We start from the raw sequence: 15056 nt of genomic DNA, 5'->3' as shown, positions 1-15056 counted from the left end.
GTCAAGGATAGCCTTAAAATTCTGTTCTTCCTGTCTCCACCTCTTAAGCACTGTTGGTTACAAATGTGTAGAACCTCACCTGACTTTAGGCAATGCTTTTAATTGAGCAGTTTGGATATCCCAATCAATTTTCTGCAAACACACAGTTTGACATTCCACAATCAGGTAGACTCTTGCACTTTAGAAAGATCTCTATGTAGTGTCTGTAAGACCCTCGTTTTTATTTGCTTATTTGTTTGTTGCTTATTTGTTTTTTTTGTGGTACCTAATTTTATTTATTTTCTTATTTTGTTTTTCTTGTATAGCATACAGATACAGTTAGCATATTAAATGGTATAAAATAAAGAGAGATAATTTTGTCAGTTATACAAAAGGACACACTTTTTTAAAGATAAGGATGCATTGTTAGCTAAATACATACAAAGTTTATAAATAGTGAAAGCATAAAAAATTATAAATATTTTTATTTCTTAGAAAAGATAAAAATAATAGAAGTATTAATATCACTATTCAAAGCAGAATGTGCACATAGGTACATTTATACTACAAAACACACAAAGATGCGATGAAGATTGCTAAATCTCCACTACAAAAAAATAATAATAATTCAAGATTTTGTACAGTACTTTCTAGTAAGTCTTAGAGGCATCTTAATTTAATCTGGCAGGTTAAGGCACTTTTAATCTTAGTCATCTCAGAACTGACAAACACAATTAGCAGTGATCACCAGCAGCTGTGATCTGATAAAGGGAGCTGACAACACAGTGAGGCTGGGAGCAGGGACATGCAACAAGAAACATGTTGCTCCAGTTTAGCAAGTAAGAGCAAATGGCCAATTTTGCATCATCCCTCCACTCAGCTGGAAGACACACGATCACATCAGGAGACATTTATTCCACTGGTGTTTTATTGTTTTGTTTTGTTTTTAATTCCATTGCCTTTGGAATTTGTACATGCCCAATACTGTCTAGTTTCTGGTCCTGTACAGTTTGTTGGCAGTTTGCTTGGCCACTGTCACAAGAGGAAGGTATATATAAAACAGTTCCAGTTAAAAGTGACTCTCAGTATCATTGCCCTAAGAACATTCCTACCATTGTGCTACTCCCTTGTGATCCGGGTTCAGGTAGCATATAGGTCTTACCCACGAGTTTGACAGAAGTGCAAAATGCTAAATGTAAAAGTTGAGGAGGGTTAATCTGCACTTGTTTGGACAATGACTCCTTTTAAGTTTTACTATATCAATGGGTGTAACACTTAAAAAATTCATTTCTATAGAAAACATCTAAAGTTTTTTGATATAGGTATAATGCATATAATCAATGAGAGGATCCAACTCTCAAATGGTTCCTAATTCACCAAGAAGGCAGAGGGGTATATATTAAGCAAATAAAGTTAAGAAATTTTCAACTATTATCAATCAGGTTTTGAAATGACACACACAAAAAATATTCTCCAAAGCTGGCTTTTCCATTATTTCTGGAAGACACTATCACTGCTGCACGTAGCAGCAAGTCAAGGATTACCAAATGATAGCTGATACTGTTCCAGGGAGAGCAGGGATGTGAGATTTACCCCTGGAGATATGAAGTTTACCGGGCAACAATGGATTAACCCTGTATGACTTGGGAAAATCCAGGCACTTGGCCCAGGCATTCCTGCATTTCACCAGCATCAACCCATTTAAACCAAGAAAAACTAATTTAACAACTCATGTGATAGCTCTTTCCACTGTAAAAAAAATTTTAAAAAGTAAAAAGATTCTTAATGACAAAGATATATTATATAAATGCCATAAGACACTGATGTCAGCAAGAATTATACATTCCCAGTCTATGGCAGGGCCTGCAGGTCCAGAGTCTCCTTAGCATGCTGATCCTGACAGAATCATGACTGCATAACTATCTGCCAAGCACCCACAAGCTCTCAAATACTGTAAGTTTTAGACAGACCAAAATCAAAACCTGTGCTATTTAGGACTTTTCTTGCTTCTTCAACTTGGTATCCTGCTTAGATTAGAGGTTAAAATAATTTTTGAAATATCGAGTGAACCCATTATAGAAATGCAGGTAAGAGCAGTAACATCCAAAAACAGCAGGAAATTGCTGACAGCTGCTGATTTTGAATGACAGTCTCTTTGGGCTGTGCAGATCAGAGTGAAAGGAACACAGCTACAGAAGACCTGAATTTCTTTAACTTTTTCTATAAAATTACAAACGCACTAAAAGCTCTGTCTACTCAGAAAAGTGAATTTTAAGTAATTAATCTGTAACATGAGCAAGATAATAACTGTTTTTGTTTCTCTGGAATTTATTCCAGAGAATGTTGTAGTGTGGGATAACTGGGAAAGAAACAACAAAACAAATCAACAGCAATAGGTCCTCTCTTCCTTCTTCTGTACACTGAGTCATATTTGAGAAAGACTGGTCAGCCCTGGCACTGAGACCAGCTCAGAGCCAATAGGCAAGCCACTGTCCTGAACTTTTAAAAATGGTGGCGCTGGGCTCTGTGGGAGCCTTCTCAGCTTGGTTGGTCACCTTCCTGGACCTGGGGGGAGTTGGGAGGACCTTGGTCTTAGCATAGAGTTGGGAACCCTGAGGGCTCCTTGGCCTTGAGAGGGAGGGAGGGGAGGTATGGGTGGAGGGGAGGGGAGGGAAGGGGGAGAAGGAGGGGAGGGAAGGGGGAGGAGGAGGGAAGGAGATGGAAATTTTTAAATATAAAAAAATAAACCATGAGAAAAAAAAAATGGTGGATTCCCAGTGCTACCTAGATGGCAGGGCCCAAGGTGCGTCCCTCACAGTACTGTAGAGAAATGAGAAGGTAAAATAGCTAGATTGAGAGTCTGCAGGCACGTAACATGTTAGTTCCTCCTCCTGTTTTTCACAGGTCCTTCATTTCCCCTTGTTACAAAACCAATGGCAGACAGATGACTAAGAAAATTGCTCTAGAGTAGAAGGAGGAAAAAACAGCTCTTAAAAAAGACATATATCCTCAGACCTGCCTGAAAGACAGACTCTCACCCCTTTGGGTGGACGGCCTTGAGCTCTCAAGGTCCTGACGAGGAGCAGAAGGAGGGAGAACACGAGAAAGAAAGTCAGGACTGTGAGGGAACCTTCATCTGGCGATGGATGGAGATAGAGACAGAGCCACACATTGGTGCACCGGACTGAGCGCCCAAGTTCCAAATGAGGAGCAGAAGGAGGGAAAACATGAGCAACGAAGTCTGGACTGCGAGGAGTGCTCCCATCTACTGAGATGGTGGGGCTGATCTATTCGGAGCTTACCAAGCCCAGTTGGACTGGGACTGAAAAAGCATGTTCAGTTCTCCCTGAACATGGTGGACAATGAGGGCTGCTGAGAAGCCAAGGACAACGATACTGGATTTGGATCCTACTACGCATACTGGCTTTGGGGGGGGGGTCTGGCCTGTTTGGATGCTCACCTTCCCTAAACCTGGATGGAGGGGGGAGGAACTTGGACTTCCCACAGGGCAGGGAACCCTTACTGCTCTCTGGACAGGAGAGGGAGGGGAGTGGAGGGCAGAGGGGGGTAAATGGGAGGTGGGGAGGAGGCAGAAATTTTTTTTTTTTTTCCTCATGGTTTATTTTTTTTTATATTTAAAAATTTCCATCTCCTTCCCTCCTCCTCCCCCCTCCCTCCCCTCCTTCTCCCCTTTCTCTCCCCTCCTTCTCCCCCTTCCCTCCCCTCCCCTCCACCCATACCTCCCCTCCCTCCCTCTCAAGGCCAAGGAGCCATCAGGGTTCCCCACTCTATGCTAAGACCAAGGTCCTCCCAACTCCCCCCAGGTCCAGGAAGGTGATCGACCAAGCTGAGAAGGCTCCCACAGAGCCCGTCCATGAAGAACAATCAGAGCCCAGAGCCATTGTCCTTTGCTTCTCAGTCAGAAATTTTTAAAAAAAGACATATGTACTTATTTATTTTGAAATGTCTCAATCCATTCTTTTTGGGGACTAAGTACAGGATAAAGCCAGATTAACTACAAAGATTAGATAAGGTACACCAAATCTGGAAAACATTTTAAAACATGATCAGACTCTAAGGATATCAATGAGAATTGAGAACCTGCAAGGATATTAACTTTCCTACAGATCCTAAATTCAGCTTTAAGTAAAAATCAAACCTAATATTCTGCTACAAAATGTATTCTCTACTTCCTCCAAAATTTATTATAAACACAAGTTCCAGTATATAAATTACAAGTGTAGGGTACTTTGGTTATAATAAATAAATAAAGCAAGTATCAAGATTAAACAAATAAACAATAGGGCTCCAGATTGAACAATATGAATTGTTGTACTGAGTTTTTAAACTAACACATACAGATACACAAGCAGCATTAATTTAGAAGACTTGTGCAGACTGCTTTCAGAATTAGAGTTCAGTCTACCAGCTTCACTTCATCTGATGAGGGCCTGCAGTTGCATGATCTCTTTCTCTTGTTAATAGGCTTGAACTTCATCTTCTTTCTATGAAATGCTTGTGTATTGTCCTATGAAATCTAACGGATTTTCACAATATTGTCCAACTTTTCAGAAAACTTTAATGAAGAAGCAATTTTAAAACAATTTAAAAACACAAAATACTTAAAACTTGCCTCTATGGAAAATTAGATGCTAGTCATGAATGAGGTATGTAGTCACTAATTCTAAATTCTGATACTCTAGACACTTGGGAGAAACAAGAGAAGTCAAGTATAGTTTGCCATATTAGGATTCTTCTCCTGGCCAAAGGCAATTGGTAGAGGATGTGACTGAAGGCTGGTGATTAGAGGAATAGCAGGCACATTCCTTGTCATCAGAAGGGCTTAAAAGCAGCTTCAAAAGCTTAGCCATCATCAGCCCATGTGGCTTGTCAGGGACACCATGCTCCAATCTTTTGAATGTGAGCAAGAGATTAAGCAAGACTGCCAAGATACTCAGACAAGTACAATCACCTGCTAACACTTTCTGTGATAGCTGATATGAGAAATGGAAAGGGGAATCCTGGGTATCAGAACATGTACACAAGAGAAAGGAGCATCTGAAAACGTTTGCATCCACACCTATGGAGTGACACCTAAATAACAACAACAAAATTTGAGATACAGTTCCACTGTGTGGGCTGATCTGGAACTCGCTCTGCAGACAAGGTTACTCTTAAACTCACAGAGGTATGCCTATCCCGCCTGAGTGGTTGGATTAATGGTGTGTGCCATCATGCCCAGCAACAAAAATATTTTAAAACATTAAAAATGTGTTCATAAATTGGGCTGGAGAGATGGCTAGTAATAGTATGTGTTGCTCTTCCATAGGACTCGGGTTCAATTACCAGGACTTACATAGTGATTCTCAACTATTAGTAACTCCAGTTCCAGGGGATCTGATGACCTCTTCTGATCGAGCTGGGCACCAAAAACACATATGATACACATATATGCAGGACAAAACATTCGTACACTAAAAAATAAACAGATCTTTAAAATTTTTATGTATATATTAATAATTTTATAAACTATAAAATATATTAAAATGTGAAACAAATCATAGTTACTGCCAGCAGACGGCTGTTATTTATAAGTAAATATTTTATTGGTATTTGGTATAAGTTCCATTAATCACTGTCAAATAGGCGCTGCTCCAAGTGAAAATAACTGTGACAGGCCGGCTACTAAGAATGGAGTGACATTTTATGTAGTAAATAGTAAGAACTACATAAAATTCAGGAATACACACCTCAAGAGGAAAAAGCTTTTTAGTTAAGATTACTTAGTTTACTATTGAATTTAAACATGCCAAACAGCCAACTGTTTAATTTTTTCACTTCTAACACCATGAAATATTCATTCCCTTGCCAGAAGCAAGTGAAAAGAAGGCCAGTGTCTGCACAGCTGCAGTTAAATGATGAACCATGTTAGCAGCAGAGAGAGAAACTCAGCGGTTCAGGTCCTGCAGAAACAGCAGAAGCACCTCCCAGAACACTTTGTACACATGAAAGCTGCTTAACAGTGAACCCTCAACTCCTAGTGCCTCCACAATGTACAGAGCAGCTAGGTTTCCAGCTGTTAACAAATTTCCTTTTAGTTGTACCCTGCATAATTCAGTATGGCATGTGACTACTGGCAGCTAATCTTCCAGCCACAACTTTAGAAGCTAGATTCTTTTTATATGATGAAAATCATGTGACTTTTAGGCAGCTGGCAGGCCATCAGGTATGTTTTAGAATCTGATTCTTTTTCAGAACTTGACAGTGGTTGTGATGGCTTTCTGGGAAGATTAAATTTCCTTCAAATAGAGTAAAAGAAGTGGAAAGGGCTTCACCTAAAGCGAAAGTTAAGACACAGTGGAGTTCTGCTAAAATCACTCCTTTCTTTCCAAAGACATCTGTCTTCAGTGTAAGGAGAAGAAATGTTCTAAATGTGAATATTACCACCTTTCCATTCTATTCATGATAGGAAAATGGTAGCAGCTAGATGCAAATCAGTAACGTGACACCCTTTCATTTGTTGGACCCAGTGAACAGTTAATATTTTCTTAAAGTTGCTTAAGTAAGACTCTCTCTCCCTCTCCCTCCCACTCCCTCTCCCTCTCCCTCCCTCTCTCCCTCTCTCTCTCTCTCTCTCTCTCTCTCTCTCTCTCTCTCTCTCTCTCTCTCTCTCTCTCTCTGTGTGTGTGCGTGTGACTTGTTAGTATGGGTATGCACATGTGTATGTGGAGGTTCAAGATTGGCATTTGGTATGTTTTTCAATTGCTTACCACCTTTCCTTTTTGAGACTAGGTCTCTCCTTTCTGATCCTGAGGCTCATCAATTACACTAGGCTAGCCTGTAAAAAGTTCCAGAGATCCTCCTGTCTCTAATCCCCCTACTGATGGGGTAACAGAAACACCTCAGCACTCTAAATTCCCCTTTAGCTCCTTACATGCCTTGGGAAACTAAACTCGGGTCTTTATGACTACAGGACAAGCATGTTACCCAATGATCAATCTCCCCAGCCTGGCTGGACTCATCACAGGTGCAGTGTGTAAGACACGGACATAGAACAAGCTTTTTAACCTCAGCACTGTTGATATGGTGGGTTGGACAGTTAAGTGTGAGGTGCTGTCCTATGCACTGCAAACTATTCAGCAGTGGCATCAGCTTCTAACCTTCAGATGCCAGTAGCACTGGCTTTGATCAGCTGTAACAATAACCGTATGTGTCCAAGAAGTTGGAAGGCTAAGGCAGGATGGGCTATGTAACTAGTTTAGATACATGAGATTCCCTGTCCCAAGAAAACAAGTTATCCAGAAGTTGCCACACATGGTTTGAGGTGGATGGTGAGGAACAGGAGGAACTATGCGGAATGATTCCTAGTTGAAAACCGCTAGCTCAAGATGTACATAAGCCAAATAGTGAAACAAGACTGAAATTTAAATTATCTGTATTCTTTGAATGAAATTAAAAATAGCTGCAAATCCCAAATCTTCAGGCAAATTACTATACAGAATTTGATCTCTATGAAGAAAAAACAAAACCAGTCTTATTGTCTATAATTTGAAATACTGTGAAGTTTCAAGCTTGACTTCATCAATTTAACAAGTTCAGCTTAACCTTTGAGACATTTAAGATTTTTTAACTTTTATAACTAGTTAACAAAAATGAATCTTTGTATGTCTACCTTCAACCACTAGCACTGAAATCACAGACCAATCTTGTACATGGGAGCTGGGAACTCGAACACAAGTCTTCATGCTTGCATTGCCAAGGTTCTTACCTACTAAGCCAGCTCCCAAGACTCAAAAATAAATCTTCTGTTGATACCCGGGGCTGAATTATAATGAGAAAGGGTAGTTCAGCTTATTCTGAAACACTCATTTACTTCAAATCCAAGATATGTTCTTAGAAAAGAAAGAAAGAAGCTTCTGGAGTTGGGTCTGCTACAGTGCCCAGGCTTCTGGCCATGATCATGTTTCCTGCTTACAACTCTGCCATAGTGTCAAATGTCTGATACAAAGTGACTACTGTGTTTGCATGACTGAGGCCACACCAGTTCCTCTCCTATGGCCTTAAGATCACACATCTAGCCTATCTCTAGAATCCATCTTCATGGATAAATGACAGTGTTTTAAAAAGAATTTCAATGTAATTATGCCTCATTGTGCACATAGAATTGTATTATATCAGGAAACATTTTTCTAAATGGCACTCTACTTAATATGCCTAAAATAAACTGCCCAATTGTCAACACTCTAGAAGTTTGAACCATATTTTCTTCTTGCCTCATTTGGATTACACTGCCTGCCCGGGGGTTTGCAGAGACCCCCACAGAGGTCTATATCACATACGGCCCATAGATATAATTATTATGCACTTAGTCAGTGTACACTCATGAAGATACCACTTTGCTTAATACATAGACTTTTAGAAAAAAATGATACTTTGGAAGTAGAAATTATTCATATAAAATTTGTTTTTAATGACTTACTAAAAAATGGCTACCAAATTATCAGACTGTTTTTTATGTTCTCACAGACATAACACTGGATTCTTGTTAGCAATGACTGCCAAACACTTGGGTATTATGCTCAGGTTTAAAACCAGAAGTAGTTTTTCTTTCTTCAGTGTTGGGGACTGAGAAAAGCAAGCTGCCACTGTGCTTGACCTTAGCCCTAAGACAGAAGTCATTCCAAACCTCACTCTAGTTTAGATAAAGTAAGTCACTTAAAGGCATCTACGTGGATCTGGAGAAGTACTTACCTAGCATGACAGAAGCTTGGTTTGATCCCACCACTGAGCAGCAAACCCAGTTGTGGTGATGAATGGCACATGGGGAGGTAGAAACAGGAGGATGAGAAGTTCAAAGTCATTTTTGACTACACAATGAATTTGAGATCAGGCTGGACAATGTGAGACTCTGTCTTAAACAAAACAAACAAACAAACTTCTCTATTTTAGTTTATGTTACTCTGATGCATTCACAAAAAATGTGCTTGAGTCTGTGTGTGTGTGTGTGTGTGTCTTACTAATAGCTTATCAAATACATGATAGCAGATACATACCATCAAAACTACCTTGCTCAGAAGCAAGGCGCAACAGCTGGTTGTATGTTTCAATTGAGGGTTGATAGACAAAGACTCCAGAATTGAAGCAGTCAGGCCACCCTGGATCTGGTGCTGCTGACAATTCTTCTCTTTCAAAAAGATCATCAATATTTGAGAGGACCTGATTCAAGAAAGAGAAAAGACAAAGAAAGGCATTACAAGAATGCTTTTTTATGCACACCTTCCTAGGTTCTCCCTGTCACCCAACACAAATGCAGCCTGAGATTACTTCCCTTCACTCCTTGACACTTTTTATAATAGTGGTTTTATTTGAACTTTACTGTTAAGTCTTGACAGTATTTTGCAAATGAGTGATGGGTCTCTATTATTATGCATATCCTTTCAACCCTTAAAGTCACACTCACCAAAGTATCTGCATCCATGAACACACATTTGGAATACTGAGTAAGTGACCAGCAGTGGAGTTTCGTCAGTGTGATGCCCAATTCAGGCCTCTTCATTAAAGTTAGATGAGCAGAATCGCCACTGTCCAAGACATCTACCATGATGACTTCATCAAAGACAGTCTCTAAAATTTTTCTGTAAAAATAAATTCCGGAAAATGTCACATAGAATCTTTTCAAAGCACATGACCCATTTACTCTAAGACTGTTCTATTACAACCCTACCCATCAATCATGAGACACTCAGGTGCTTTGTCATTGGTATTGGGTCTAGCCTTATGGGGTCCACACTTTCCAGAGGAGGGGAGTGTGTATTGAGGAAGAAAACAGACAAGAGACAACAGTCAGGAGGGCATCTAGTGAATACTGTGATCCATCTCAAGTTTATTATTCAAAGTTCTTATACACCCCAATCCAAAAGGGGGAAGGCAAAACACTCCCTTGCATGATAGAACAAAGCAATTTCCTCATCACCTCTCAAAACAACAAGTAATCATACCCTAAGTCAAAATATCCTTTTGTCAAAGCAAAACATCCTGTATCCACACTGTAGGTCAAGCATCCTGTTCTTTTGTGTAACCTTGAAGGAGCAAGAATAGGTCTGAACTCTCTGACCTTTAATCAAGGTGGAACAGATTCATTTGTGGGCTCTGGCATATCATATACCATATCCCTTAAATGTGTCTTGATTCACCCCAGAATATCTATGTTCATGTGCACATACAGTTAAATCCATGAAGTAATGGAACTGTTTATGGTTCGATTTGTCTTAAGAAATTGTCACAGGAGAATTTTCTTATTGTGTCACTGAATACCTGGCATGCTGTGAAAATACCTTTGAAAACTGTGAGCAACATTTAGGAGTATATCTCTGTAAAAGCCCATGTGTTTGACAGCAACATTTTATTGGAATTGGCTTGACTAACTTGCATATTTTTAAAAAATGGTGCTGGATAATGACCATATAATATATGAGATAAAGCCTATAACTAATCACTTCACCTAGAGTGAAGTGTTTAATAAACCAATAATTTCCTGTGTCTGTACTGCTTAGATTTTTTTTTTTTGTTTTTGGGTTTTTTTTTTTTTTTTTTTTTGTCAATTTGACACATGCTAGAGTCATCTGGAAAGAGAGAATGTCAATTGAGAAAATGTCTCTATCAGACTAGCTTCTAGGCAAGTCTGTAGGGGCATTTTCTTGATTGCTGGTAGAGGTGGGAGGGTCCAGACCACTGTAGGTGGTACCAACCTTGGGCAAGGTCATCCTGAGTGAGCAAGCTAAGAAGTAAGCTAGGAAGCAGAGTTCCTTTATAACCTCAGCCTCAGTTCCTTTCACCAGGGCCTTGAAGTCCTACCCTGATTTCCCTTCATGATGGACTATCAGTTGTAAGTCAAAATAAACTCTTTCCTCTCCAAGTTGTTTTTGGTGATGGTGTTTACCACAGCAAAAGAAAACATACTAGAAGACTGTCCCAAGGGAGATTAAAAGGATTAACTATGAGATCTTTGTTTTGGAACACAGTGTAACTACTCTTAGTAAGAGTTTAGCACTTACTTGATCCTAATTGACTCATTTTGCCCTGTGAGATTTAAGAGTTTTCAATGTTCAAAATTACCTAAATATGTGTGTGTGTGTATGTGTGTGCGCGCGTGTGCGCGCACTCATGTATTTGAGTGAATGTACACAAGAGCATGTGTATGTGGAACTCATTGGTCGATCAAGGGAATCATTCCTCAGGAACTATCCGCCTTGTTTTTTTTTTTTTTTTTTTTTTGTTTAGAAATCTGCTCTCATTAGGATCTGGGACTTACTGACAAGGTTAGGACAGGGGCTAGTGAAGTCCAAGGATCCACCTCTCTCTGCCTGATGGTGGGATTACAGACATACAGAAAAGCACTACCACCATGCACCACTATGCCCAGATTTTTAGAGTGGTACTGAGGAATGAACTCAGGTTTGTATGTCTTTAGTGGTATGTTAATCAAGTAGGCACAACACCTAGAGGAAAAATAAATGATACAAACATTTAACATATTCACAGAAGAAAACTGGTGTTGCATTTTACCTCTCACATTAGATAAAAATACATTTTTACTTCACAGAGTAAACTTGGTCTTTTTTTCTTTTTAACAATGATCAGTGGTACCAATGACTTTAGGGGATCACAGAAGTGGGATTCAAGATTAAATCTGGATGTTACACAGTTCTCAGTAATGGAAATATTAGAAGAAACTTTCCTGGACACCTTTCAAAGAGCTATTTAAAAATCAATGTCATTAATGTGGAAGATACATATACATGCATATGCACATATGTATAACATCTTGTTTTTAAAGGCTCTTGGCCTATGTTTTCATTTTTAAAATGGAAGGTATTCTCAATTTTTAAGAAGACTAGGTAATTGTAAAAGTAACATTAAACAATGCTGCTGGCACACCAAGATATTTTTAAAGTTAATACCCAGATATCACAAAATTGAATTCTAAATATCAAAAGGAACTAACCCAATCAATAAGTAAGCAGCTTGTACTTCTCAGTGTGTGTTCTAAAAAAAAAATCCTGTAATAGCTTCAGAAAGCCTAATAATAAGGAATTTATTCTAGCATATGTAAAGATCATTAGGTGACAAATGTCAGCTGAAAGTGGAGAAAATTTTTCAATCTTACATGAAGATTTCCTTCTTTATGGGAAACAATGCAAGTCTAGCTTCATTTGGGGAAAGGAGTGCAAATAGAGATAACAGACATAATTTGGTAGGCTCACCCTCAGAAGACTTAATGAGGGGGAAGTTCTTTCATTCCCAAATGGAATTAGGAAGACAGAGACCAGAATGACACTTCCCAGGAGGAATCCTGGAACATCTCCCAAAAGCTAAGAGATTTCAAATTCAGGAGTCTAGCTTAGCATCACGTATCTGTGTCTACCTAGTGCTCAGCTCCCTAGGAAGGTATGGGTCAGTGACCAATGGTTCCAGAAATAGGGAAAGGATGTTAGTACCCTAATGACAAAGAGACAGGCAGGTAATACTCACCTCATAGACTCTGAGACCTGTGGGGTGATGAGTACAACCATCCTCCTGGTAGTTCTTTGCTGTTTCAAAGATGAGCCCAGGACAAGTGCACCTTTGGCATAGGCATCGTTTGTAGTCAGCGTCACAAAGGCCTGATCTTAATACAAAGAAAAAGAACCATATCTCAGCTAGAAAAAGTCTTTCCCCAGGTCTACTTTCAAATAATAGTTCAGCAAAATCATCTCCTCAGAGGTCATCTTTCTGTGTTAGTCAGGCAGCAGTCCCTTTAGTGGGACAACTCAAGCAGCCATCCTGCAGTTTAGCAGGAATGCCAAATAACCTTCAAGAGGATCATCAACCACAAAACTCAAATCCCAGTTAGAGTCTAGACAAATTCTTAGATTAAACTGTAGTTTAACACAGGGTGAAGCTTCGGAAACTGGTGGTAAGGAGATCACAAAGCATGTCTTTTCTTCTATAAGGTCTGTTGGGTGGTATTTTCACCCAAGCAAGAGCTCTATTACCTACCACCCCAGAAAGTAACTAAGCTTCTACTTAGAGTGAGCCTCCCACAGTAGCCTTGTCTCTTGTGATCAATCACTGTTGGTGATCTTAGAGTGAGCCTCTCACAATAGCCTTGTCTCTTCTGACCAATCACTGTTGGTGAGCTTAGAGGCAAGCTCTTACAAATCTTGTCTCCTGTGTCTCTCTCCTCTCTTCTCTTTCCTTTCCTCTCACTCCCATGCTTCTCTAAGGATCTAATCCCCATGCTTCTGAATTCTTCTACATAATTCAGAAGTGTTCTGCTAACAAGCTACATCCCTAACTCTGATTATTTTGAGATAAGGCCTAGTTGTATAGACCAAGCATTTGTCCTGCCTCTTCTTCCCAGGTACTACAATTACAGGCATGAACCACAGCCAGGCTCCAGTTCTTTGGAAGAATGAGCCATATGCCACCCTCTCCCATATTCTCTTGCTCCCCTAACAGAGACATGAACATACATGCCAATTTCCCCAAAGCCACAACATGTTTAAGGCAAACATGTATTCTTTCCCCTCTGAACAATCCTCATTATACCAGACTTTAAGATTTTTCCAGGCTTTTTCTGTGATCTAAGGGGATTTTAACATTAGTTGGTTAAACTCTGGCAGTGGTCCTGTCAAGAAGAAAGTGAGGAGATTTTGTCACTGTCACTCTGACTCAGGTTTCCTCATTTTCCCTTACTCATTTTCCAACGTAGAAGTTAGAAGCAATGAAAATTCATCTTAGCAGGGAGAGTGTTGTAGGCTGTCTGGTAGGCCAGTGCATCCTCCAGTAGCTGACCTGAGAGCCATTTTTACTCATACTGTTGGGCCAACTTTCAGAACAAGCCATCACATTACTAAAATGTAGAAAGTTGTGAACTGAAGCATTGCTTCTGTTATCTTCAAAACATTCGGAGACACTAATAATTCAAAACCATTTTGCCCCAAGAGTACTTAAACTGAGCACAATGAATTAGGCTTTAACCCCAAAGTGGCTCAGAATTCAGGAGGAGGAGAAAAGTTTTATATAAATAGGATTCAGAAGTTACAGGTGACAATGTTATGCTTTCCCAGATTAAATTAAGAAGAGGTCAGATGTTATAAACACCAGACTTAGCTAATCCTACAAATGGAAGGGAAAGACCAATGACAGCGAGGTGCTTTAACCTTCAGATGGCAGGTCAGTCGCTGTCATTGCCCAGGCTACAACTTAAAGTGTGTGGAACAATCCATTACCTCTATGTGCCCAGTCCTGGGGGCACATTCACCCAGGGCCGGACACCTTGCAACGCAACAAGTGGCACCAGGGCTTGCCCACGGCGCTAGCCGGCTCCTGTGTAGCCGCACCCGGCCCCAGAGGCCTAAAAATAGGCTCGGCGCAGAGGCCAAAGCAGGGCCGCTGCCCGGCGTTCCCGCAGAACGCCAGCAGCTCCTGAGACAGGAGCCTCGAAGTCAGGGCTTCGGGCGACCCCACCGCGCCCCGCGTCGGCCCCACCCTGCCAGGCCTTCCCCAGACGCTGCAGGCGGAAGCAGCCGCTTGGCAGGCAGCTGGCTCCGCAGCCCCGGCAGCTGCAGACTCCCGTGGCTCCCGAGCTGCCCGGAGCTCCCCGGCCCAGCAACGCTGCGGAAGCCGGTCGCGCAGGCGTACCTGTCATAGTGCGGAGGGCCGGGTGGGTCGCAACAGCCGGCTGCCGGGAAAGGACCGCGGCTAGCGGGGAGGGCGGGAGTCCGCAGCCCGCCTCTCTTATAGCGGCCGTCACGTGGCCGCGCAGGCTCACGCTCAGGCCGCATCCTCCGAGGTTCGCACCGCGGGCGGGGCGACCCTGAGAGCCGCCTGGCTGCTGTGCCCAGAAAACACCTGTTGGGGGCTGTTCTGCCTCCAATCCTTCCAGGGCCTGGGAAGGGAAGGATCAGAGCTATGAGACTTGTGTCATGAAAATGAACGGTTATGAACCTTCAACTGACCAAGCCCCCTGGCAAGTCAAGTGGGTTGCAGTAATACATTTGAACTGCCTAAATAGAAGAGATTGTTTACTTCTA

General features: G+C 41.0%; 1 protein-coding gene across 1 annotated transcript in view; it reads right to left on the bottom strand.

Moving 5' to 3' along the window:
- Gyg1 (glycogenin 1) overlaps window positions 1-14788 on the bottom strand; it is a 33785-nt gene extending 18997 nt beyond the window's left edge. Inside the window, exons 1-4 of the mRNA XM_038348214.2 lie at window positions 14665-14788; window positions 12511-12646; window positions 9440-9614; window positions 9033-9195 (exon numbers count right to left, since the gene is read on the bottom strand). Of these exons, the coding sequence (XP_038204142.1) occupies window positions 9033-9195; window positions 9440-9614; window positions 12511-12646; window positions 14665-14671 (481 nt within the window). The 5' untranslated portion in view covers window positions 14672-14788. The remainder of the gene's footprint in view (window positions 1-9032; window positions 9196-9439; window positions 9615-12510; window positions 12647-14664) is intronic.
- Between the last annotated feature and the right edge of the window lie 268 nt (window positions 14789-15056).

Source organism: Arvicola amphibius, chromosome 11 (assembly GCF_903992535.2).
Source record: "Arvicola amphibius chromosome 11, mArvAmp1.2, whole genome shotgun sequence".
NCBI classification, from domain to species: Eukaryota; Metazoa; Chordata; class Mammalia; order Rodentia; family Cricetidae; genus Arvicola; species Arvicola amphibius.
The sequence above is the reverse complement of the archived record's forward strand: the minus strand, read 5'-3'. Positions and strand labels throughout refer to the sequence as shown.